The 24,043-nt window shown below is 43.9% G+C and overlaps 1 protein-coding gene across 1 annotated transcript in view; it reads left to right on the top strand.

Moving 5' to 3' along the window:
• The window catches only part of AKT1 (AKT serine/threonine kinase 1), a 105,244-nt gene that overhangs the window by 52,444 nt on the left and 28,757 nt on the right, over positions 1-24,043 (top strand). Inside the window, exons 4-8 of the mRNA XM_006271369.4 lie at positions 11,847-11,958; positions 19,586-19,733; positions 21,614-21,745; positions 21,923-21,988; positions 23,127-23,195. Coding sequence (XP_006271431.2) covers positions 11,847-11,958; positions 19,586-19,733; positions 21,614-21,745; positions 21,923-21,988; positions 23,127-23,195 — 527 coding nt within the window. The remainder of the gene's footprint in view (positions 1-11,846; positions 11,959-19,585; positions 19,734-21,613; positions 21,746-21,922; positions 21,989-23,126; positions 23,196-24,043) is intronic.

Genomic DNA, 24,043 nt, shown 5'->3' with positions numbered 1-24,043 from the left:
GTCTGCCCCACCCCTGCCCCAAGCACAGCCCCAGCCTCCCTCACTGGGCAGAGGCGGGCACAGCCCCTGGCCCCAAGCCCGTAGCAGGCAGCTTGCTCTCACCATACGCATGAATCTGGGAGGACACATGCCCCCCATGCTTCTGGGAGGGTGTGCAGCAGTGGGGAGCCACCCCACACCCACCTTCCCCCGCCCCCCCAATACCCTGTGGGCAAGCTGCCCACAGCTCCGTCTCCCCCCCATGCCCCCTTTCCCCCAGACTTACTGGGCCAGCGCTGCTCTCCAAGCTGCTGGGCTGCATTCCTGGCCACGTGTGTGCTGTGGCTGCGCACATGCACGTGGCATTTATGGGTGATGTTATCAGCTACACTGGCCAAAAAAAGCAAATGTTAATTTTCCTTTTATCAGTGCCAATCCGATTATAGACTGATATATCGGTGTACTTCTAGTGTTTGAAGTCAATGGGGAAGTTCCTGTTGACTTCAGTGGGCTTTAGATCAGGCTTTGATGTTGTGTTTCAGAGGATTTGGGGACATAAGAGGAAATCTTACTCTCCCTCTTGTTACCTCACACAAGACCCCAGCTTATGACTCTAAAGCTTCCCTTAGGCACCCTAATAACTCTCTCCAGTACTTTTTTTTTTAACCTCTCCCTGAATCCATTCGCCTTCAGTTCTCTGCCACTGTCTTTTTTTTTTCCTGTTTGTTTTCATCAGCTCCATGCATACTCCACCCTTCATCTCTCCTCATCCCACAGCTGAAGAGTGGAATCACATATGGCTCATGATCTGTATATGGTGGTCCATTTCCTGCCCCTGTCAGTTTGGCTGGGGAGGAAAAGTTCAGCAGAGGACTGCATTAAGAGAGAGCTTTGCCGACGCAGACTGTTAGAATAGATGCAAACGCAAACCCCGTACCAATTTCTTCCTGAGCTCCTGGGCCCATTAAAGCACAAGAACGTCCCATGAATTGTCACACAGTCTCTTGGCAGCCTTGCTATTTATGCACCCAATAGGCCCCTTGCTTTGTTAAATCTTAAGGCAGGGTGGGGATGAGAACATGAAATAACCATGTTATCAAGAGATGCTTTGGTCCAGAACACCAGGGAGTGTTGGTGGGGTTTGAGGAGAAGCTTATGTCTTGCCAAGCTATTCCAGAGAGAAGAATTGATTAGTATTTCCCCCTCAGTAATGGACCGAACCTACGGTGCTTTACTCTGCAGACTGATTTCTCTTTATAGATCAACGAAGTAGAGAAAAACAGCAGAAAGCCATTAAATCCTAGACGGGTTTTTTAAAGCTCTTGATATGTAGCCAGAGGCTTTTAACAAATGCACTTTTTGGAGGATGCTTTCATTACGTTGCTGCTAACTGCATTATTTACAATATATGTATTTTTTTACCAAGGCTCAGTGCTGAGAGATAAAAAGGGGTGTAGGGCCTCTTATATTTCTCTTTTTTGGTCCAGAACTTCAGTCCGAGAGGGTTGAGTTAAATCGTCCCTTTACAATGGAATATGTTTGGCTTTTTTTGTCAAATCAAGCACGTCAGACTAGCCATTTATAACAAGCTCATTGCCATGCTATTGAAGTATTGTAGAGCCATGACACGCATCTACCATGCAGTGTTGCCTCCTGTACAGACATAAATGTAAGTGAGCACAGGGAAAAGTGTTTTTAGCAATTGCCTCAATCTGTTTAGTAGCATTGAAAGAATTCAGGAGGACTGTGTGGTCCCAGTAACTGCATACTGTCTTGATCATTGTAAGGCTGCCTTACTTGAAATGGCGAGCATAGTTTTTGGCCAGTTGCTGAAACTAATTCTGCCTCTTTCCTCACACTTGGCCATAGCTTAGTTCATTCGCTTTTCATCTAGACGCCGAGATATGGCACTGCTAACATATGATGCAGGGGATAAGTGGAAATGTGGGGGACCTAGATGCTTTTGGCATTTGAGGTTCTTGTACCTCTTTCAGATCCTGCTTGCTGCACCTTCATCTCTCTCACAGCCTGATTGCTTCCTTTCACTTGTTTTGGATTCGAGTCTGCAGTTCTGGGAAGCATCCTGCAGGTTCAATAAAGGGATTACCAAATGCATCTCCAGCTGTCCCTGCAAGTATCAGTTGAAGAACACAGGCCAGAATATCATTTTTATATGGGCAGCAGCTAGCAGTAATGCAGAGATGACTGTTGCTCATAAAGCCAGGGACACATTTGCCCCCAGATACTACATCCACATTTTTTAGTGTTTCAGGTAATTTCATGGGTTTTGGTATTTGGTGGGATTCCCTATACGTAGAAAAAATGTAGAATTGCAGATTTTTCAGGGCAAATGCTAGTTTTGTTTGCAAGGTGATTTGTTTTGCTGCCTCAGATCTTTCCTTCTGCTAAAAGGTAGGCCATTTTCACTTAAAATAGTTTAATCAATAACAAAGGCTTTTTAGATGGAAAATAAGATAATTTTCCTATTTAATGTATATTTGTAATGTAAAGACTCATATTGAGTTTTTCAATTTTGCGTGTAGACAAGAGGTGTGAAATATTTGCATGAGAATAAAGTAACGAAGGAAGGGGGCAGATGGTATTAGAGAGAATAGTCTGGTTTCTTTTTTCTGAGGAAGAATAAATATGGCTATGGGTCCAGTCCTAGCAACAGCTACTAGATACAGAATGCAAGTTCCTTCTGCAGTTGTTTTGCATCTGTTTGTCAATCTGGAAGCCTGCCTCTAATCAGCCCTGGACTTTCATGCTTCAAGGGGAATGGACTTTGATCACAAAACTGCCTATGAAAGCTTGCCTCTATTGTAAAATGAGTCTGATCTTTGATAAAAGAAAAACGTCCTGATTTTCCTTGCCTAATGTACTTTTTTGAAATAACTATTCATCTGGGTCTGTGGCTCAAGGTTACGGTTCAGGAGTCATCTCCCAAAATACTGGTTGGCTATTTTTTAATGTATTCCCTCAAAACTTGTGCCTAATGCTACAGTTCTGAGGTGGGATTGTATGTCCACTCTTGCTGGTGCTCTGTTCTTACTTTATCAGTGCCAAGAGAGATGAGATAAGAGAGCCTCTGTAAAAACAGCTGCTGGTACAGAAATTTTCTGAGACATGTGAAACACCCCAAAGATCATGCTAGCAAGTAACAAATAGTCCATCATGATTCATGGCTTAGGTCAGGGGAATCCATACTGATGCAGTACTTTCAGTTCATCTTCACTTGAAATTATAACATATGGAGCTGAGACTGGTACATTTTATAAACCAGGAAAAAATTAAAATAGAGAAGAACCTGTTTATAAAGAACAGATGATTTTTCTCTATAGTGAACTGTATTGAGGGTAAGAGAATGTTTCTTCATTTCTGATATCAGATAACTTCATCTGCCCAAATACATGTTTAGGGTCAAGAGTACATGCCTCTGGCCAGCCAGTTTCAGTGTCACTACTTTTCTGGATTTCTAAGATTATTGATTCCAGTAGGTATCTTGTTTTTCCTCTGCCATCCCCAGGACCCTCTATGTTAAAGTATTTTGACATATCTAGGCCTGGGGCAGTGTTCAGAACTGTGCTCACCTTGCTGTTGTTGTTGGGTTTTTCCAGTAGTACTGAAAAAGCAACAGTAACTAAACATATTGGGCATTTATACACATACATTTTCATGCCCAGATGCACTGGAGATCTGCACACAAGCTAACACACATAGCACTGCGTTGCTTGCAGTTGTATAAGTGGTGAAATACGCGTCAGCGTGCAGCAAATGGTGGTGGTGCGCTTTTGAAATAAAACACCTTCTATGTTTTCCAAAAACCTTCTATTCTGATCTAAAACGCATTCTATTCTAGTTCAAATCTAGTTCAAAAGTGCACCACCACCATTTTCTCAGCACTGACATGCATTTTGCCACTTACATAATTGTAAGCGATGCAGCACCGGGCACTTTTCAAAGCACCCAGTGTTGCGGCGGTTGCATGTGTAAAAATGCCTATTGTTCCTTGTTTGACTTCATCATTCAGCTCTTCTGGCAGCCTATTTCCTTTTCGTTTCTGGATTTTTTTCCCCTTAAAAAAGCCACAGTGTGGAAATGATGGATTCTTCCTTGACATTATTGGCTTAAAGTGTGATGTCACTGAATAGGGAGCAGAGTTTGACACCTTCATCGCAAGTAATCTGGCTTTTAGCTTAAGTGCTAGGGAAGCAAATATTGTGACATTTTAGAAAGTCACTGGGATAATACTAAGTGTCTTTCAAATACAAAATGGTAATTTACATTTGAATGCCTTGGTGTCTGTTCCTGTTAGGAACAATTTCTCTGTCCTACTTACTTTTAAAGACCAAACGCCAAGAAAGAATCAAGAGGTTCTTTAAAGCAATTTAAATCATCTTTAGCAGGGTGCTGTTGATAGTACTTTGTGGCAACTGGGTAATAGTTACGTTGGTCTGTTTGACAGGACCGACTGTTTCCAAAGCGGTAGATGACCTCAACTTATTTGAGGCACTTGATTTTCATAGCATAACACCAAAATAGGATATAAATCTTACTTAATACTGTAGAGCCAGGAACACCTTTTATGGGTGCATCCAGATGAGCGCGCACGTGTGGTTTGCAGAGCCACAGACCCGTCTGCTGTGCCACACATCACATACACCACACATGCAGGCATTTGCCACGCTGCTAATTTGCAGCATGGGATTTTTTTTGACACCGGGAGAAAAAGTGGGGCAGTGCATGTGGTGGCAGTGTGCGTTGCTTGAAATGAGAGCCTGGCCAGCTAGAGTCATGCTCTGGCTGCTGGGCAGGTTCTACGTGCCTGGTTTGCTACCACAGGAGGCCCCCAGGACTCCAGATAAGACTGCCGGGTCCAGCACAGGTGTTGGCCTCCTCCTCCCCTACCCCACCCAGGGCAGTTTATCGCATGCCAACTAGTGCAGCACAAATACGTGCCGCTGCTAGTTGTCCCAGGGAATGCACATTCCCGCTCGTGGGGGCATGCCCTTTGTGTATATAGTGCTGGGGTCTACATGATTTTAAAGTGGGTTTGCAGGGGGATGGAGAACAAAGCCCTGAGATAAGTGGGGAAGTGTGGGACCTGGAGCGAGCAACAGGGGAGGCCTCATTCTTCCTGAGAAAGTAGGGACAATCCTCTAGTCACCTTAGGTGTCTGTACATGAGCTCATGGAGCCTGAGAAACAAGCAGGAAGAATTTGATGTCTTCACACAGTCAAGGAACTGTGATGTGATTGGAATAACAGAGACCTGGTGGGTCCTTGCATGATTGGAGCACTGTCATGGATGGGTACAAACGGTCAGGAAGGACAGGCAGGGGAGAAGACGAGGAAAAGTTTGCATTGTATGTAGAAGAGCTGTATGATTGCTCAGAGCTCCAGTATGAAACTGGAGACAGGCCTGTTGAAAGTCTCTGGGTTAGGGGGAAAAGCAACATGGGTGATGTTGTGGTGGGGGGCTGCTATAGACCACCAGACTAGGAGAATGAGGTAGACAAGGCTTTTCTTCAGACAACTAGCAGAAGTTACCCAATCGCAGGCCCTGGTTCTCATGGGGGACATCAGTTACTCTGACATCTGCTGGGATGACAATACAGCAGTGCATGGGCAATCCAGGAAGCTTTTGGACAGTTTTGGAGACAACTTTGTTGTGCAAGTGTTGGAGAGACCAACTAGGGGCCATACTGTTCTTGACCCACTACTCAAAAACAAGGAAGAACTGGTGAGGGATGTAGAAGTGGGTGGGCAGCTGTGACCGTGAGATGATTGAGTTTAGGATCCTGACAAAAGGAAGGATGGAGAGCAGCAGGGTATGGACCCTGGACTTGAGAAAGGCAAACTTTGACTCCCTCAGGGAACTAATGGGCAGGATCCCCTGGGAGACCAGTCTGAGGGGGAATGGAGTCCAGGAGAGTTGGTTGTATTTTAAAGAAACCTGACTAAGGGTATAGCAACAAACCATCTCAATGTGCAGGAAGAATAGCAAATATGGGAAGTGACCAGCTTGGCTTAGCAGAGAACTCTTCAGCGAGCTTAAACACAAAAAAGAAGCTTACAAGATGTGGACGCTTGGACAAACAACTTGGGAGGAGTATAAGAGTATTTCTCGGACATTCATGGATGAAAGTCAGGAAGGCCAAAGCTCAATTGGAGTTGCAGCTAGCCAGGGACGTGAAGAGTAACAAGAAGGGTTTCTACAATTTAATGAGGAAGATCAGGGAAAGTGTAGGTCCCATACTGAATGGGGGAAGCAACTTGTGACATAGGATGCAGAAAAGGCTGAAGTACTCAATGCCTTTTTGACCTCGGTCTTAACAAGCTAGGTCAGCTCCCAGACTACTGCACCGGGAAGCACAGTTTTGGGTGGAGGTGAGCAGCCAACATTGGTGAAAGAACAGATTAGGGACTGTTTAGAAAAGCTGTACATGTACAGGTCCATGGGGCTGGATGGGATGCACCCAAGAGTGCTGAGGGAGTTGGCTGATGTGATTACAGAGCCACTGGCCATCATCTTTGAAAACTCATGGCAATCAGGAGAGGTCCCAGATGATTGGAAAAGAGCAAACATAGTGCCCATTTTAATAAAGGGAAAAAGGAGGATCCAGGGAACTACAGACCAGTCAGCCTCACCTCAGTCCCTGGAAAAGTCATAGAGCAGGTCCTCAAATAATCCATTTCTAAGCACTTGGAAGAGAGGAGAGTGATTAGGAACAGCCGCATGGATTCACCAGGGGCAAGTCATACCTGACCAACCTGATTGCCTTCTATGATGAGATAACTGGCTCTGTGAATGCAGGGAAAGCAGTGGACATAATATACCTTGACTTTAGCAAGACTTTTGGTACCATCTCCCACAGCACTCTTGCAAGCAAGCTGAGGAGGTATGGGTTGGATGAATCGACTGTAACGTGGATAGAAAAGTGGCTTGATTTTCAGACTCAACAGGTAATAATCAATGACTCAATGTCTAGTTGGTAGCCAGTAGGCCTGTGCAAAGCGGCTAGTATTCGCTCCGGATTCGTCTGATTTGGGGGACAGCGATCCAATTTGTTGCCGAATCACTGTCCCAAATTGATTCGGCTGATGCCAAATCTCCGAGCCAAACAGGCCCCATCCCCCACCCGCTCTCCTGGCCCAGTCAATGGATGCCCTGCCTGCCCAGCCTCCCGGCTCTTTAAAAAAAAAAAAAAAGCCCTGCATTCATTGGCTGCTGCGGGGGTGGGGGATCCCTGCTGCACCCCACTGCCCAGCGCTGCGTAGGGGAGGCTCTGTCATGAGACCCCTGAAGCCACGATGGCTTCTGCAGCAGCCAGTGAGTGTGGGGCTTTTTTTTTGCCTTTTTTTTAAAGAGCTGGAATGCTGAGGCTGGGCAGGGCAACCATTGATGGGTGTGGGAAATCAATGGGGGTTGGGGGGGTGCTCAGGGGGGCTGGGGGAGCTGGCAGGGGGTGGGGCCTGGCGGGGGTTCCCCTATGTGCTCCCCCCCAACTTACCAGCATAGAGTCCAGGTCCAGGTCCAGCTCCCTGTGGTGGTGAGTGGGGACTGCCTGAATCTTCAAAGCTCTCCGAATCTTTTCCAAATCAATTTGGAGAGCTTCAAATCAATTTGGACCTTTTCATTGGTTTCCCGATTCAATTCAGATTGGCACATTTGGCCACTGAATCGGGCTGAATCTCCTTCAAATCAAATCAGCACCTGAAGCTTCTCACAGTCCTAGTAGTCCAGTGTCAAATAGAGTGCCCCAGGGGTCGGTCCTGGGGCTGGTTTTAGTTAATGAAGATATTGAACAACTGGAAGATGGGATGGTGTGCACCCTCAGCAAGTTTGCAGATGACACCAAGCTGGGGGGGAGCAGTAGATATGCTGAAGGGTAGGGCTAGGATTCAGACCTAGACAAATTTGGAGGATTGGGCCAAAAGAAATCTCATGAGGTTCAACAAGGACAAGTGCAAAGCCCGTGCACTTAGGACAGAACAGTCCCATACACTGGTACAGCCTGGGGGCTGACTGGCTGGGCAGCAGCTCTGCAGAAATGGACCCAGGGGTTACAGTGGACAATAAGATGGATATGAGTCAGCAGTGTGCCCTTGTTGCCAAGAAGGCTAACAGCATATTGGGCTGCATTGGTAGGAGCATTGCCAGCAGATTGAGAGAAGTGATTATTCCTCTGTATTCTGCACTGGTGAATCCACATCTGTAGTAGTGTGTTCAGTTTTGGGCCTCCCACTATAGAAAGGGTGTGGGCAAGTTGGAGAGAGTCCAGCAGAGGGCAGGGAAATTGGTTTGGGGCTGGGGTACGTGACTAATGAGAGAGGCTGACAGAACCAGGTTTATTCAGTCTTGAGAAGAGAAGACTGAGGGGGGATTTAATAGCAGCCTTTAGCCACCTGAAGGGTGCTTCCAAAGTGGATGGAGCTGGACTGCTCTCAGTGGTGGCAGATGACAGGACAAGGAGCAATGGTCTCAAGTTGCAGCAAGGGAGGTTTAGGTTGGATTTTAGGAGAAACTTTCTCACTAAGAGGGTGGTGAAGTGCTGGAACAGCTTATCTGGAGAAGCGGTGGAATCTCCATCCTTGGAGGTTTTTAAGACCCGACTAGACAAAGCCTTGGCTGGGATGATCTAGTTGGGACTGGTCCTGCTTTGAGCAGGGGGTTGGACTAGACACTATATGACCTCCTGAGGTCCCTCCCAACCCTAATTTTCTATGATTCTGTGGTGCTATACCTGCATACATACAAAAGGGACAGATAAGGTGCCTTGATAACTTGCAGACTACAACAACAAACACTCCTATTTCCTGGTTCATTGATAAAAATGGGCCCTCTAGACTCAGTTATGTCAGGGGAAATTCTGTGGTAACTTCAATTTTTTTTTAAGCCTATGTGATAAGGCACTATAGTAATAACAAGTTAAAAATATAAAGCCTTCTGCGTTTCTTGATATGTGCTGTTATGATTGAGCAGGGTAATTAGACAGCATATTGTTCACTAAACAAAACACTTCTCTGTGACATTCTTGAATTATAGTGGTTATTAACTGACAAATCTCTATTATTTATCTTGCAGTATGCTTTAAAGATTGCTGGATCAGCAAGCTTAACAAATATCAACAGACAACACAGATGTAAAAGAAATACTGGGATACTTTAATTGGTCTTATTCTCTGTATCCCAAAGCCAAGCTTTGTTTGTCAGCCTTAAATTAAATAGTTACGTTTTTTTCTGGGTGGGACACTGAGATCAGTCCCCTGCATGTGGAGCCTACCATTTATGTAAAGTGTCCTAAAAGGTGTCCACTCCAGACCCTTACCTGCCACAGTCACAAAACACCTTATATCCAGACAGCAAGCCACAGGTAAAAAGCAGGGGAAAGAGGGGTGCCACCTGTGCCCTGCCACTGCAAACCAGGAAAGTTATTGGATGATATATGTTCAGGTGAGCCTAGGCAGAGGATTCAAAGAAATGCCTATGTTGTTATTTGGAAATATTTATTCATAGGTATTGAATAGCAGTTCAGAAGGTGGTTGACTAAATACTTTACCACTGTAAAAACATTTAATTTATATACAAACAGTGTTGGGTTTCAAGATTGGCATAGCAGGCAAATCAGAATGCTCAATCTCATTTGAAAGGGTTCTTTCTGTATTATTTGTCGTTACCAGTAGGGCTTAAGGGCCTCAGCCCAAATCCAGACTCTGTTGTGCTTGGCACTGCATGAACAGATAGGAGAACCCTCCTTCCTTGAAAGAGCATACCACCATACTAGAATAGACTGCCAGGGAGTGGGAGAAGAAGCCAACCAGGAGAGGTAACGTGACTTCTGCCAGGTTTTACAGCAGGTCAGTGGCAGAGCTGGTAGGAGAATCTGTTTGAATAACAGTCCAGAGCCCTATCTATGAGACCAAGCCAGCTCTGACGGTGCTGCGGAAACTACAGGTTCATGAATGATGACTGTAGCTGCTGGAACACTGTAGTCAGGAGGAGTTTGGCATGGTAAAAGCATAGCTTCATCTTTTTGTGGTGGTTTTTAAGCTTAGTTTTCCTAGTGAATAAGAAAGTGCCGTTTATCACTACAACCTTTTCATGACTCATTAATAAACTTTCTCTTATCTAATTGCAGTGCTTCTGTAGAATGCAGCATAACCTCAGCATGCTATTAAAGAAAAATTAGATTTTCTTGTCATGAAAAATGCAAAGTTACTCATTGAAAAGCTTATAATTTCAGCAGCAAATGAGGCATGAAATATATTGCCAAAAATACAGCACCCAAAAACACTGGCAGTAAATATTTTATCTTGGTGCTAATAAAGGCTTGGATTTAAAATCAAGCATTCTGAATTTCCACAGTAATATCATTCATCTAACAGTGCTGGCATGCATAGTCTTAAGAACAGCATGCATCTGGAATGACAGAAATTTTATGTCGTTAATCCTTATCCACACTACGAAAGTGGAACTTGTTTGAAGCTTTGGTAGGAAGTAAAGGTTTTTTTTCTCACTTTTCATTGTGCATGCGGATTTAGACTGCTAAGACCCCAGTACTATGGAAGCAGTGGTTTTACAAACTGCAGGATAAGAGACTTGATATTAGGTAGGACTGGAAGGGGTCTCTCTGGCCATCAAGCTCAGTCCCCTGGATGTGTGGGCATCCCTTGGTCCACAGGGTCTACGAGTTTGTCCACACTGCCCCCTCTATACACTGTTAACACAAAAGTAGCCAGGTTAAAAGAAACTTGATTATGTTTGGATCTATTGTTTTTCTTTCATGTTGGGTAGTTGCTTGGGGGGTTTTCATTAATGGGAGGAACGCTGTTAGCATTTGAGCTTTGCTAAAAGAAGTTTAGAAAACCAGGTACAAAAAAAGTGGCATTTATAGTGTAGGTTTAGTACCTCACTGAATGTCTTTGAGTCTGTCCAGTTTACAGTAGCCAGTCTGCTCTTAATGGGGACTTGTTCGAGGCCCAGAGACAGAGGCAGCACTGCAGGGCATTGGGTGGCGGTGCTCCGTCCTCGCCCCACCCTTCTGGTCATTCTTGAAGGGCAGCTGGCTAGTATTTAATAAATAGTCAACATGCTGTTTTTAAAAAATCAATTCCTACAAGAGAATTTGGAGTGGGTGTGTTGGAGGGGGTTGGGGTGGGGAAGAGGTGAGAATGATGGGACAAGGAGGCTACTCTGTGATGAAATGATCCATCCTTCGTGGACTTGTTAGCATTGCAATGTCTGCAGCGGTACAAGCTTTCATCACAGTGTTGTATAGGGGTGTTTGCACATCAACTGCCTTCTATGTTTATGAAGCGTTGAAAGTCTTTTTTGGGGGTGCCTGACTACAGTTTGATCCATATAATGAGCACCATCTTTTTGGAAGACTGTCTATATTTCAGTGTCCAGAGAGGTCTCTGAAGAATGGTCAGTACAAACATGCACTCTACCGTCATCTTAAAAGTTAAGAGCTTGATCTTTTTATCATTAAAATCAATGGGAGCTTTGCCATTACTGTCAGTGGATGCAGTCATTGGCCCTATCCAGAGCTGCCTGTACTGTGGGCTCTTCTCCAGGTGGTTTGGGGGGTGTGAGACCTGAATATGGATCTTTTCTGTTTTCACACTGTGTGCATCTGTTAGACCTCTGGGCTGGCCACCTCGGAAGGCTTTTTAAACAGAACTTAGTCACTTAAGCTGTGCTTTAGTTTCATCAACATACTAAATTGTCTCATGTCTCCAGAAGAAGTACTTACAGAGATTTCTATGGCTGATTAATCTCAACAGTTTGCTAAGTAAGAATAAAGACAAATGATTATTTAAACCTGCTTATATACCATGACTCTTTTTTCCTTGATTGTGGTAGAATGCCAGCTGATGAAGACAGAACGACCTAAACCAAACACATTCATCATTAGATGCCTCCAGTGGACCACAGTAATTGAAAGAACATTTCATGTGGAGACTCCAGAGGAGCGGTATGTTTCATTCATATTTAAAACATAAACTACTTGTAAAAGCAGATGCGAACGTTCAGCATTATTAGTGCAGTCCTGGCAGAAGCTCTTATTTGTCAGGTGATTGTACATCTAAAAAAGTGCCAGGTGATTTTGCGTGCCTCTGTTTTTGGAGGCCCCAGCCTCGGAGGCCCCTTAAAGAGGAGCCTGCTCTTCAGAGGGTAGGTGTTCAGTACTTTTTGCAAGACAGGTCTCTTTAAGATCCTTCAGCTTGTGAATCCAGAAATCACCAGCTGTTTCGGAAAGTTTAGGTCAAAGCTCCTGGAGCAAACCCTAGGTTTGGGGGCTCTTGCTGTGTACACTGTAATGGGTCTTGAGATTCCTGAGCAAAGGTGGGCAAGAAGCAAAATGGGCTTCAGCACAGGTGAGCTGCCTCAGCTTGCTGACTTTCTTTTTGAGGGCACCTTTTTAGGAACAAGTTTGTTGTATGGTTGCCACTTGCTAATAGGTTATGTAAATAAGATGATAAATGGCGATGGGTAGAAAGCAGTTGCTGCTTATGTAGACTTGTATTTCAGCAGCTAAAAGAAGCAAAGCTAAAAGAATGCGTCCTATACTCTGTGCTCAGTGGGGAATTGATCTCTTACCTCCTGCTAGAAGAGATTCCCAGCACAGATATTCTACAACTATATGCTATTTAAATTGCTTTCCAAGCTCTGAATTTATATCATTCCAGTATCATTGTGCTGAAGGAAGGGTGTTTTTAAAACCCCAGGCCTCCCTACAGTGTGATGCAGGCACATAGAAATCAGCATTTTTCTACCTACTGTTCTTCACCAATTTCCCACAAAGTCTTTCATGGAGTGATTTGAAGTGATGTATTATACCTTAGCATTCTCTTATGAGGTCAGGGGGAGATGAAAATAAATTGAAGCAAAGAAAAAGATTGGGCGCTTGTTTTCATCTGTAGCTTTGCAGTCACTGACCCTGACAGCAACTGACGCCTTGCACTTCAGAGAGATTGCATTTCAGTCTTATTTTGGTCCTTCCTAACTAATTAACAAGGCTGAACAGTGCTTCAGGACTTAGTATGTTAGTCACCTCTGCTACATGCATTGGGGAGATAAAATTGAACTGTGAAATACTGGCCTCATTTGAAGTCAATGGCACTGACTTCAGTAGGTCCAGGAATTTGCCCTAAGTCAATAAGATATCTAAAAATAGACTTAAAAGTAGATACCACTTTTATGTCCTTTGCTGCTAAACCTGAAGTTGTTTCTTAAGAGGCAGATGATGAAATGTGAACACAGACAGAACAAGGATGTGTTTTGTATTGGGGCTCTCAGATGTGTAGAGGTAGGGCACTGAGGCAGGCATTCCTGATACACTGATAGCAACATTCAGAAACTATTGCAAATGGAAACTTGAGCTGTGCTTTCGCCTCCCCCATAGGAAGATCCATCTGTGCTGATGTGCTGTGAAGGTACTGGTCATGGAAGTGAAAAAAATTACAACTTTTACTAAGTTGGGGCCGGTTACTACTCTTTTCTGTCTTCATCCCCTCTTGAAGATAGATAGGAGCACTTCTTATGATGCACTTCAAATACAGAATACGGCATCTGGTTTTGTTCGCCTTAAGAAAAGGTGAAGTAGTAACAGTGTTTTATTCAGACAGAGTGAAAAAATCAGGCTATTCACTAGGGTATGTGTGTGTGGTCAGTAAGGTAAATTTTATATACCATGTTTACTTGGCCTCCCCCCCCCCCCCCTTTCATTTAACATGTGATAAGCGGGAGCCCCTTATCTTGGAATAGTATGGGGGGGGCAACGGGGAAGGGTAGGTGACTGCTGTGGCTTGGGCTCCAGCCCCTACCTGGGGTTGGGGTTGTAGCTGCTGTCTACCCTTTACCCTGCATCCCACCATCTCCCCCCTGCAGCCTCTTTCCCCCATATAGCCTCTGCTCCACTGCCTGCCCCTCTCTTTCACTCCTCTTACTTTTGCTCTATGCTGTCAGGCTCCATCCATGCTGCAGCCTGGGGCACAGAGCACAACCCCAGCCTAGCCTCATAGCAGTGAGGCCGAGAGGGTGGGGGGCAGGAAGTGGGCAGGTAGAGGCTGGGTGAGGAGAGGGGAGGGGGGAATCGGAGGCTGGGGGGGAGGGATGCCGAAGGCTGTTAGAGGACAGGCAAAAGCACCTGCTCCGCCACTGCCTGCGTACCCTTGCAGCGGGGAGGGGGGGATGGATGAATTAAAGAAGACACTCCAAAAATTAGATTGTGTACATGGGAAATTATAACAAATTCATAATTTTTCCATGTATAGAATATATTTATTGGGGGTCTTCTTAAATTAATGGTCATCTTAGATTTGAGTAAATGTGATAATTTCTATAGTTTTAATTGGAATTGTATGTCAGATACTGTCTTACCTAGATCTTCTTTTCCTTATTCATTCTTTTCTAAACTATATTTGGCTAGTAGGAAAGATGTTCTTCTAAATCCAGTTTTTAAAAGGGCCTTGGAAAACGAATGGCCAAATTGTGCATCTGGTAACTACTATATTTACTTAATTCCAAGATGAGGTGTGTGTCCATTTAACACGGGAGAAAAAACCCCTCATCTTCAAATTGTGTACAAGGAAGTTGGTGGCAGAGGGGTGAGGACGAAGAGTGGGCAGCTGCTGTGGCTCCAGCTTTAGCCCTGACCCCAGGTTGGGGCCGGTGCCACAGCAACTGCCTGCCCCCCACTGCCCCTGCACCCCCTGCCTCTTCTGCCTGCGACCCCACAGCCTAAGGCCCCTGCCCCCAGTCTCCCCTCCGCTCTCTATCTCTTCCTTCTGTTCCCATCCCCTTCTCCGCACACGGCTTCTGCAGCCTTGGGCCCCCACCCCCTTCCTCCATCATTCAATAAAGTGGGAGCCTCTGCTAAAGGGTCTTTTTCCTTTAACATCAGATAGAGAGAAGCAGTTAAGACTGTCTAGCAATAGGGTGGGATTTTCAACACTGGTCAGCTCTGGCCTAACTGGGTTCCCATTAGAATTACTGTGAGTGTTACAATTTTACTTCACTGGAAGGGACCTCCAGAGATCATCTAATCTAGCCCCTTGCTTGAGGCAGGATCATCCCTATACAAACCATCCTATACCGAGACTCCCCAGTCCTTTCCCATTCAGCCAGGTGTTCCCCGTTTTGTCTTTGTGTTTTTGGTTATTTTCCTGAGTTGTAGCATTTGTCTGTATTTAACTTCATCCTGTTAGCTGTAGCCCAACTATCCAGTCTGTTGAGATCCTTCTGAATTGCACTCGCATCCTCTAGCATGTTCACAATCCTTTTCCAGTTTTGTCATCCACAGACTTGCTCAGGAAGCTTCCTTTGCCAGTATCCATATCCTTATTAAACACACTGAACTGAACCAGGCCAAGGACTGAGTCCTGTGGAACTCCACTCAAAACCTCCTGCCATGGACCAGTTAATAATTACCCTTTGCTTTCAGCTATTGAGCCACTTATCTGTCCACCTTGTAGTTTTTTTTATCTAGCCCATATTTCTCCAATTTGTTTAACATGATTTGTTTTTTCATAAATCTATGCTGGCTGCTTGCATTCAGCCTTTCCTCCCCCTTGCAAGTGGCCTTCTTTAAGCTACGCTCCACTTACTTCCCAGGTATTGAGGTGAGGCTAACTCGTCTGTAGTTCCCTGAGTCATCCTTGCCTTTTTTAAAGAGGGGCACTATGTTGGCCCTTTCTCAGTCCTCTGGTACCTGATCTGTCTCCCACAACTTCATGAAGATTGTGGCCAAGGGCTCTGAGATCTCTGACCTTGGGATGAAGCTTATCCAGCCCTGCTGACTTGACTTCACTAAGAACTAGCAAAAGCTTTCTGACCATCTCTTTAGTGATCTCCCTCAGCTTGCCCCCTTCCTTATCTAGATAATTCCTATTGATGTCTGGCAGCTTAGTTTTTTTGTGAAGACTGAGGCAAAGTAGCTGTTGAGTAGCTCCACCTTCTTTGCACCTTTGGTTAGGAGTTCCCCTGGTTTGTTAACAAAGGACCCATAGCTTCCTTGGTCCTTCTTTTCTGGCCAGCATACTTACAGACCTCTTCTTGCTGCCCTTAACCACCTTTGCCAGGTGTAACTCGTTCTTTATCTTTACCTTCCTGATTGGAGGCTGGAGTGGCAAAGGTGCTAAGGTACGTGGCTGACAGCCCAGAGGTCGCAAGCTTGAGGCCATAGCAGAAGTGCTTACAGTGCGGCCCTGTCCTATTCCAGAGGAGTCTGTGAATACTGCAAACTACCTTGTCACAAGGGCATGAGAAAGGAAGGCCTTCCTGATTTTGTCCCTGCTGGTTCCTGCTACTGCCTGGCCTGTTATGCATCCTTGGTGGCCTGCCCATTCTTAAATTGCCTATGTGCTTTCCTTTTGCATTTGAGGTATTTTAGAAGAAACGTGTGCAACCACTTTTTTCTCTTGTCATTCTTCTTGTGCTTCCATTGCATTGGGACAGTTTCATGTTGGGCTTGCAATACTGTGCCCCTTAAAAATTCCCAGTTCTCCTGGGTACCTTTATTCTTCAATCTGTCCTCCCATGACACCATGCCTATTAGCTCCTTGAGTTGAATGAAATCTGCCTTTTTGAAACCTAGCATCCTGATACTGCTGACCTAATTTTTTCCCTGTCTCAGGATCTAGAATTCTAGTGTATCGTGATCGCTTCCTCCCAGGTTACCCATCACATTCACATCTTCCACCAGTTCTTCCCTGTTGGTCAGGACAAGATCCAAGATAGCTGATCCCCTAGTTGTATCCTCCACTTTTTGGAAGAGAAAGTTTTCTTCCACACAAGTTAGGATCCAGCTTGAAATGTCATGTTTGGCTGCATTGTTTTTCCAGCAGATGTCTAGATAATTAAAGCCTCTTATCAGTACCATCCCATAGGTTTTGGATAAATTTGTCACCTGCTTGAAGAGTGCCTCATCCACCTCTTCCAGATTCAGTGGCCTGTAATAAATCTCCACAATGCCTCTGGAAAATTCTCCACATCAAATGGGAAGATCACCACACACATACCAGTATCTTTGCTGAAGCTAATGTTACCAGCATAGAGTCAGTGTTCCTCAAGCACCAACTTCACTGGACTGGACATTGTGTGCAGATGCCTGACTCTTAACTCCCAAAACAAGTGCTCTGCTGCCAGCTTAGCAATGGCCCAAGATCTTGCAGTGGCCAAATGCTACAAGGACACGTTGAGGGCATGCCTCAAGAAATCAGATGCTGACGTCAAGACTTGGGAGGAGCTGGCTCCTGACCAACTTCGCTGGCAGCACAACCTCAACCAGGCGTCTGCCTGTTTTGAGGTGAAGCATCTTGCCTTCAATGCAGAGAATAGAGTGGCGGAAGGAAATAGAGAGAGATCCTGGCATACGGTCTGTCCTTTGCTACAGAAAGACCAACTTGTGCAGACAGATTGGTGACTCAAGGATTGTAATTTTAAGTCACTTAAAGACTCATCAACGAGCCATGGTAGAAAGCATCCTTGAATCAAGGGACTGTGGAGTATGACAATGGTAGAACACAATCGTTCTGTGAGGATTTTTAAAAATCACCAATTTCAGAGTTTTTTTTCCCCTTTTGGATTTAATTTTTTTTTTTTTTTAATCGGGGAATGTTTGGCTCCTAAGCAGAGAAGATGAGGAAAATATGGGAGCAGTTTTAGAAAATAAGAACATTCCTGCTTTCTGTTCTGTCCTAGCTTCATGTGATGATTACTAACCAAGTGCAAATTTTATTTTAATAAAAAAGAAATAAATTGCCCTATATATATTAAGTTTCAGTGCTTTTTGCAGCCATACACAATATTTGGCTACCATTTGTGGGTTTCACCTGTTAGTGCTGGGAATTTAGGGGTGCTAAGTACACTAGGGAGGCCATTGAGGTATCTCAAGAATAGAGGACAGGTGCATTTAGTGCAACTGTCCCCACCACCATGAATATCGCGTGCCTCCCAAGGCTGGGGTGGGCACGGCGAGCAGCCTCAGGCAGTGGTGGTTGTGAGCGCGGGCAGGCTGAGCGGGGAGTTCCTGCAGGCGGCCACAGTGGTGTTGGCAGCGGAGGCAGGGGGTGCCATAGCAGTGAAAAATAGTGGACATAAAGGCATCCGGTTTCATATCATTAGAGGACAGAGGACTAGAAAATCAGACTGTCCTCAATAAAACGGGATGAATGGCCACCCTACTGTGCACCCTTTGGACTTATTTACAGTTTGTTAGTAACCTCCACACAGTCGTGGCCTTTTTTAATAGAGTGGCTCTGTTGCAGTACCTATTAGGTTGACCAGGTAAGTAGAGGGCATACAAGATATTTTTACCTCCCTTTATTTCACTTGCATGTTTAACACCAGAAGGTGTTACCATGCATTCACAGTAAGAACAAGGTTGTGGTTCAGTAGAGGTTGGTTACTAGTCTCCTACATGACCCTTTTTTTCTAAAATAGAGAAGCAGTTAATCAGAATCTTACTAAGATTTTAAAAAGATGGCAGGGAAAACGCTTTTATTTGTGTATAGACAAGGTTCTTTGGGTATAAATCTGATATCTTTTGTTAGACCAACTCAATTAGTTGGAAAAATTCTTCTTTGCAAGCTTTTGGGTACAAGCTTTAGTTGTGTATGTACTTTTCTCATTTTTCTAATTGATGAAGTTAATCAGTTTTGTGTCTTCTCTCTCTCTTTTTTTTGTTCCGGCCTTTCCCAGCAAACTGGGACAAAAGGCCTGAAATGTTTATAAATACAAATGTAAAATAAGCTATTGTGTGATAGGCGAGTTGTATTTTTGGTAGACTTGCAGTGAAATGAACTGAATGGCAAGAACATTCACTTCAGTAGCTTCTTACAATGTAAAATTCCCCAAAGGATACTTTCACTGGAGCTGTCTCTGTAGGAATAGGAGGGGTCAGCAGCCATTGCTGATGCAGCTGTGGAGCTTTCATGTAACCCAATCCCTGCATCTAAGATAAAAATGCTAGTTAGAAAAAATAGTGAAGGAGCATTCTCTTTTGTTGAACATGCTCTGACTGCATTTTACCCTAGCATAGCAGCAAATTTACTGCCCACTGGCAGTTCAGAAAACATGGGCAGAGTTATATAGTCCTGGAACATCTGCATTGATCAGAGAATAGGATGAATATATGAGGATTTGTCGCTGTATGACTATCACTTGCATATTTATATTTCCGTGTCTTGTGAGGAACAGGCCAAAGTGTTTAAATTACTCTGTGCTATGCATTTGCTGTGTAGCTTTTTGGTTTTAGCTGGCCTGTTTGTTGAGAGGGTCAGTCCTTTATAGCATGGGTAACATGTTGTCCTAAAGCCTGAATATGAATTTTAAAAATGTTCTTTCTTGAAGGACCTAGTTATTGCTATGGCACTACTGGGACTTATCTTTTGTTTCTAGTATGTTTGATCAACATATCCAGTAAAAGTGGTTTTGAGCATGAGCTCTTACTATGTCTAAAAGCATGTGGGTTTTTTTTGCATTCAGCAGATTGGTTCATCTGATAATGTCAGTCGCTCTTTATTCTTTTGTGACCCTTGCCATGGCAGATGGTAGTCTGAAGTTGTGAGTAACAAATGTCATTGCTTACATTTTCTCAGGGAAGAATGGACAAAAGCCATCCAAACAGTAGCAGATAGCCTTAAGAAGCAGGAGGAAGAAATGATGGATTTTAGATCTGGTTCTCCTAGTGATAATTCAGGTGCTGAAGAAATGGAAGTTTCTATGACAAAACCAAAACATAAAGTGGTAAGTGAGCATAGCAGGAATAATATTTGAATAGGGGTCTTGTTATGAGAACACACCTTGCTGCTGACAGCCCCAAGCTTTATTGAATCCAGTGTCAGCTGTCTGCCAGTAATCCTTTTGATTCTGAATAGGGGCAAGGGTACTAGTAGGTATGCCTTGAATGCAAATGAGCAGTAACCATCAATATACAACTCCCTTCTTTCCCCCTACCCCTTCCTAATGATGTATGTTGATGAGGAGATCCTGTACCTGTGAATTAGAGTACTGCTTTCTTTCTTGTCCCGTGTCTTGCCCTCAGCATTGTAATCCCCATTTGCTTCCGAAACTGTCTGTGTTCTGGGGACATGAGCTGAGCCAATAAACTTTTACTGAGAAACTGTTCACCCCCAAGCTACGTCGCTGACAAGCATGTACTCTAGGTGTTCATTCAGAAAATGAATTTATGCCAATGTGTGCAACTATTCGCTTGTCACTCTGAGATGCAGCTCCCATTGATCCTGACTGCCCTCTGCTTTAGTGTGTCAGCAAGATTTTGCTGGAGCATTCCAGCAGGATGCACCAGGAACATACGAAAGAATGTCATGGTTCGGCTAGGAAGCGGAGGTAAATTCCTCAGGAATGGTGATTCAAGTCCCTTTGAGCCTGAGAGCCAGGATCCAGCTGAATGACCACTTGGGTCCTGAAACCATTAAAAATCCACTCTTGGTTTTATTAATGCAATCAGATGTCACCTCTTAGTCAGTCCATTTATTAATGCCTTCAGCCAGGGAGAGAGAAGGCTGGTATTGGGAGCACTTTCAATCCTGCCTGGCAAGCCCATATTAATTCAAAGCTACATAGGCCTACAGCTATCCCCTTAGAAATACCACAAGAAGTATCTGAGACCAAGCTGTTCTCATTCCTACACCAGCTGTTTTAATAAAGAGAGAAAAAACAAGAGACAAGGCAAGAGGACAGTTCAAATGGCAGCATGGCCTCTGCATGCTGTCTGACACCATGCTTTGGAAGGCTGATCTCCCATAGAGATGGTCAAAGCCTCAAAAAGGGACATGAATCTGTAGAATGAGAAACCAGGTAGCTTTTTTCCTAAGACTCCAAGGTGTTAGTCACACCATAAATTACAACATGCCACATGTTCAGCCAATTTATGAAGCCGTAAGTTGGCAAACCAGCCTCAGAGATGTTCTACATCTAATGTAGAAAATCTTTGTGGCTGGTTTGTATCATGCCTCGAATTGAATGTGTGGTATGTGTTGTTTTCCAGACCAGAGCTGTCCCACCAGTGTTGACAATCAGGTGATTTTTGTCACCAACCCTGAACACCCCTGGCTCCTGAGACTGCCTCCAGACCAGTCCTCAAGTATTGGGCTGGAAGCAGCTCTAGAACTCAATTGCGTCCTGCCTGGAGGCAGCCCCACAGTGGGACTTGGATGGGATTTGGAAACTAAGGAGTTTTATGCTCCATCCCAAACTTCATATGTCCTTCCATACATGTCTGACATGACAGAACACACATTGTTTAGGGAGGGGTGTAAAATTCCTTGGCCACACGGTCATGTCATTATTTTAATGTCTGCTAGGGGCCCAAGTGATAAAGGCTGCATGGCCATATGGACTTTCAGTTTTGCCTGATTCAAATGAAGGAATTTTCAGGCAACTTCGTGGGTTTGATTCTTATTATTGGATAATGTAATATAGATGTCCTATTTTGGAAAAACCACTTGAGTTTTTGCTCAATTGACTAGAAGTCATATGTACCATTTTAAAAGAAATTCATAACTCAGCTAATAACTCAGCTGCTGTTTCTTCTTCTTGAGTCATCATTCATAGGCATTTCAAAACTGGTTATGATGTGTTGTTTACCTTACTGTCATTAACAGACCATGAATGAGTTTGAATACCTTAAGTTACTGGGAAAAGGCACTTTCGGGAAGGTTATTCTAGTTAAAGAAAAAGCAACTGGACGGTATTATGCTATGAAAATTCTGAAGAAGGAAGTAATTGTAGCCAAGGTAAGCATACTGGAACATCCTGGGCCCAGTTTATCCCTCATGTAACTCTGGCTTCTGGAGTTGCATCAAGACCTGCTTTACCCTGGGTAGCATGCCATTTATTTCCTTGTTACTTTTGACTGGACTCGTTGTCTCAGATGAATTGCACTGATGGCTTTCTGCTGTGTGGCATTGCAGGATGAAGTAGCACACACGCTGACAGAAAACCGTGTTTTACAAAACTCTAGGCACCCATTCTTAACAGTAAGTATTCCTCCTTTTTCAGTACGTTGGTAAAGCCATTTTGGCATTGTGACAGCCATGACTTTCCTCCTTATTGTAGTAATAAAACAAATCTTATGAGCCTTAGTTTTCAACAGTGACTAGTAATGCTGGGTAGTTCAGTGACTGAGATGCCGTTGAGGGTCCTGATATTTAGCCGGTGAGCGCTTGGTACTTAATGAAAAAACAAAGATCCCTTTAGAGAGAGACCCTTTGAGTCTCTAAAACCAGTACAATCCCTAAGTACAGTCATTGGTGCGCCTGTTGACTTTTATTGCAGAATACTGTCTGATCTTCCTCTCTGCAAAAATATTGCTGATTCAGATGTGCTCCTTGTAATGTTGGCTATGATGACATTGTGTTCTACGTCCCCCTTTTTCATGCTGGCATAAAGCAAAACATCTCAAGCAAGGGTTGTCTTGAAAACCCAGCTGTCAGGCTGGGTCATGACCCATAAAAACAAATGAAGGATGTGGCAAACAAGCTGTTGGCACTCATGATGTGGGAATACACATGATGCAACTGTACAGAGACACTTTGTGACATGCTGCGGCTCTCCCCTGCCTGTTCTGTTTTTTGTGAATTGATGGCAAATTGATATCGACAGAATTGCTCAATCCTCTAGTTAGCTGTCGTCATGGAGTGGCAGCAGTAAAGAGAGCAGAAGCGACAGAGCAGCGTGCATAAGTATTTGCTTCACACCAGGCTTTGCTGCAAGTACAGTAAGGCTTGTGTCCACTTTTGGTGGGATCGTATCTTACCTGGGAGTTGAAATTGTAAGAGCCTGTGAGCCTTGTGTTGGGGAAATGTTCATGCTATCAGCTGATTTCCAGTTAATATTGATAGATGATAGCTTTGTCCTTTAGCATCATAACCTTTTTAGACAGTTGTTATAAAATGTTATGGAACCTAATTCATTATTTTAATGAAAAACAAAAATTGCCCCTTGCAGCCCTGTTTGAGAAGTGCTACCGAAAAACTGAAGATACTGCCGTGTTGATACAATACAATAGGTGGTGTTTCCTCTCCACCTAGTCTTAAAACTTCATGGAATGTACTTTTTTATAAATGTACTTTTCTTGATGTGGCACCTCTAAGTTTTAATTTAAATGTGTTTCAGGCTTTAAAGTATTCCTTTCAGACGCATGATCGCTTGTGTTTTGTTATGGAGTATGCTAATGGAGGAGAGGTAAGGAAAATTTGAACCACCTTCAGTTATTTTTGGATTTTCCTGTAATCTACATTTATAGTTGGTTTCATGGCCCTTGCTGAGAGACCATGCCTGCAAATCTTGGAGTTTACTGCAAATGTTAACTCTCTCTAATAGTCCCTGTTAAATGGCAGTGCTCACAGGACTTAGGTCTATGAGTAAGGGTTGTCAGAGGCTTTTCCTCAGTAATACAGATTCCAGTAGTATCTTTAGGTTGACATCTGACTTCACTACATCTTGACATTGCTTTGTGATTGCTCTATAATGTTGAAGCTTTAGGATTTGTTTAATATTAGAATGTAAAAACACAGCGCGTTGAAGAGCCCTATACACAAAAAGGAGAGCTTTTAGAACAAGGACTGGTTCAGATGAGGAAAATTTCCAGCTGAGGAAAAAGTCGTTTTTCTAAAATGGGGCTGTTGGTTGTAGCTGAGTTGTTCTAAGGGCTTAGGCAAGCAAGGTTTTTTTGGGTAAATGTCATATCTTTTATTAGACCAAGTAAGGGTGTTTGTGCTCGAAAGCTTGCAAAGAACTTTTTTCCAACTATTTAGTTAGTTTAAAAAGATATCACATCTACCCAAAGAACCTTACCTACGTTTCTAAAACAATGCATTCAAGTCTGGTATAAAATGTAGCTGTAGTTTTAAATGAGAGATTTTTCTATTGGTTTATATGTCTAAATGTGTGGTGCATAATGAAGTTATCAAATAGAGCAGATGTACGTTTGCAGTAGATTAAATTAATGTTTAATCATTTAATTTAGGGTACAGCTTAGAACCTTTTGGAGCACAGGTGTGTGTGGGTGGGTGGAGAGAGGTTTCTCTCTT

This window comes from Alligator mississippiensis, chromosome 2 (genome assembly GCF_030867095.1).
Source record: "Alligator mississippiensis isolate rAllMis1 chromosome 2, rAllMis1, whole genome shotgun sequence".
NCBI classification, from domain to species: Eukaryota; Metazoa; Chordata; order Crocodylia; family Alligatoridae; genus Alligator; species Alligator mississippiensis.
This window is presented reverse-complemented; position numbering and strand designations above follow the sequence as displayed.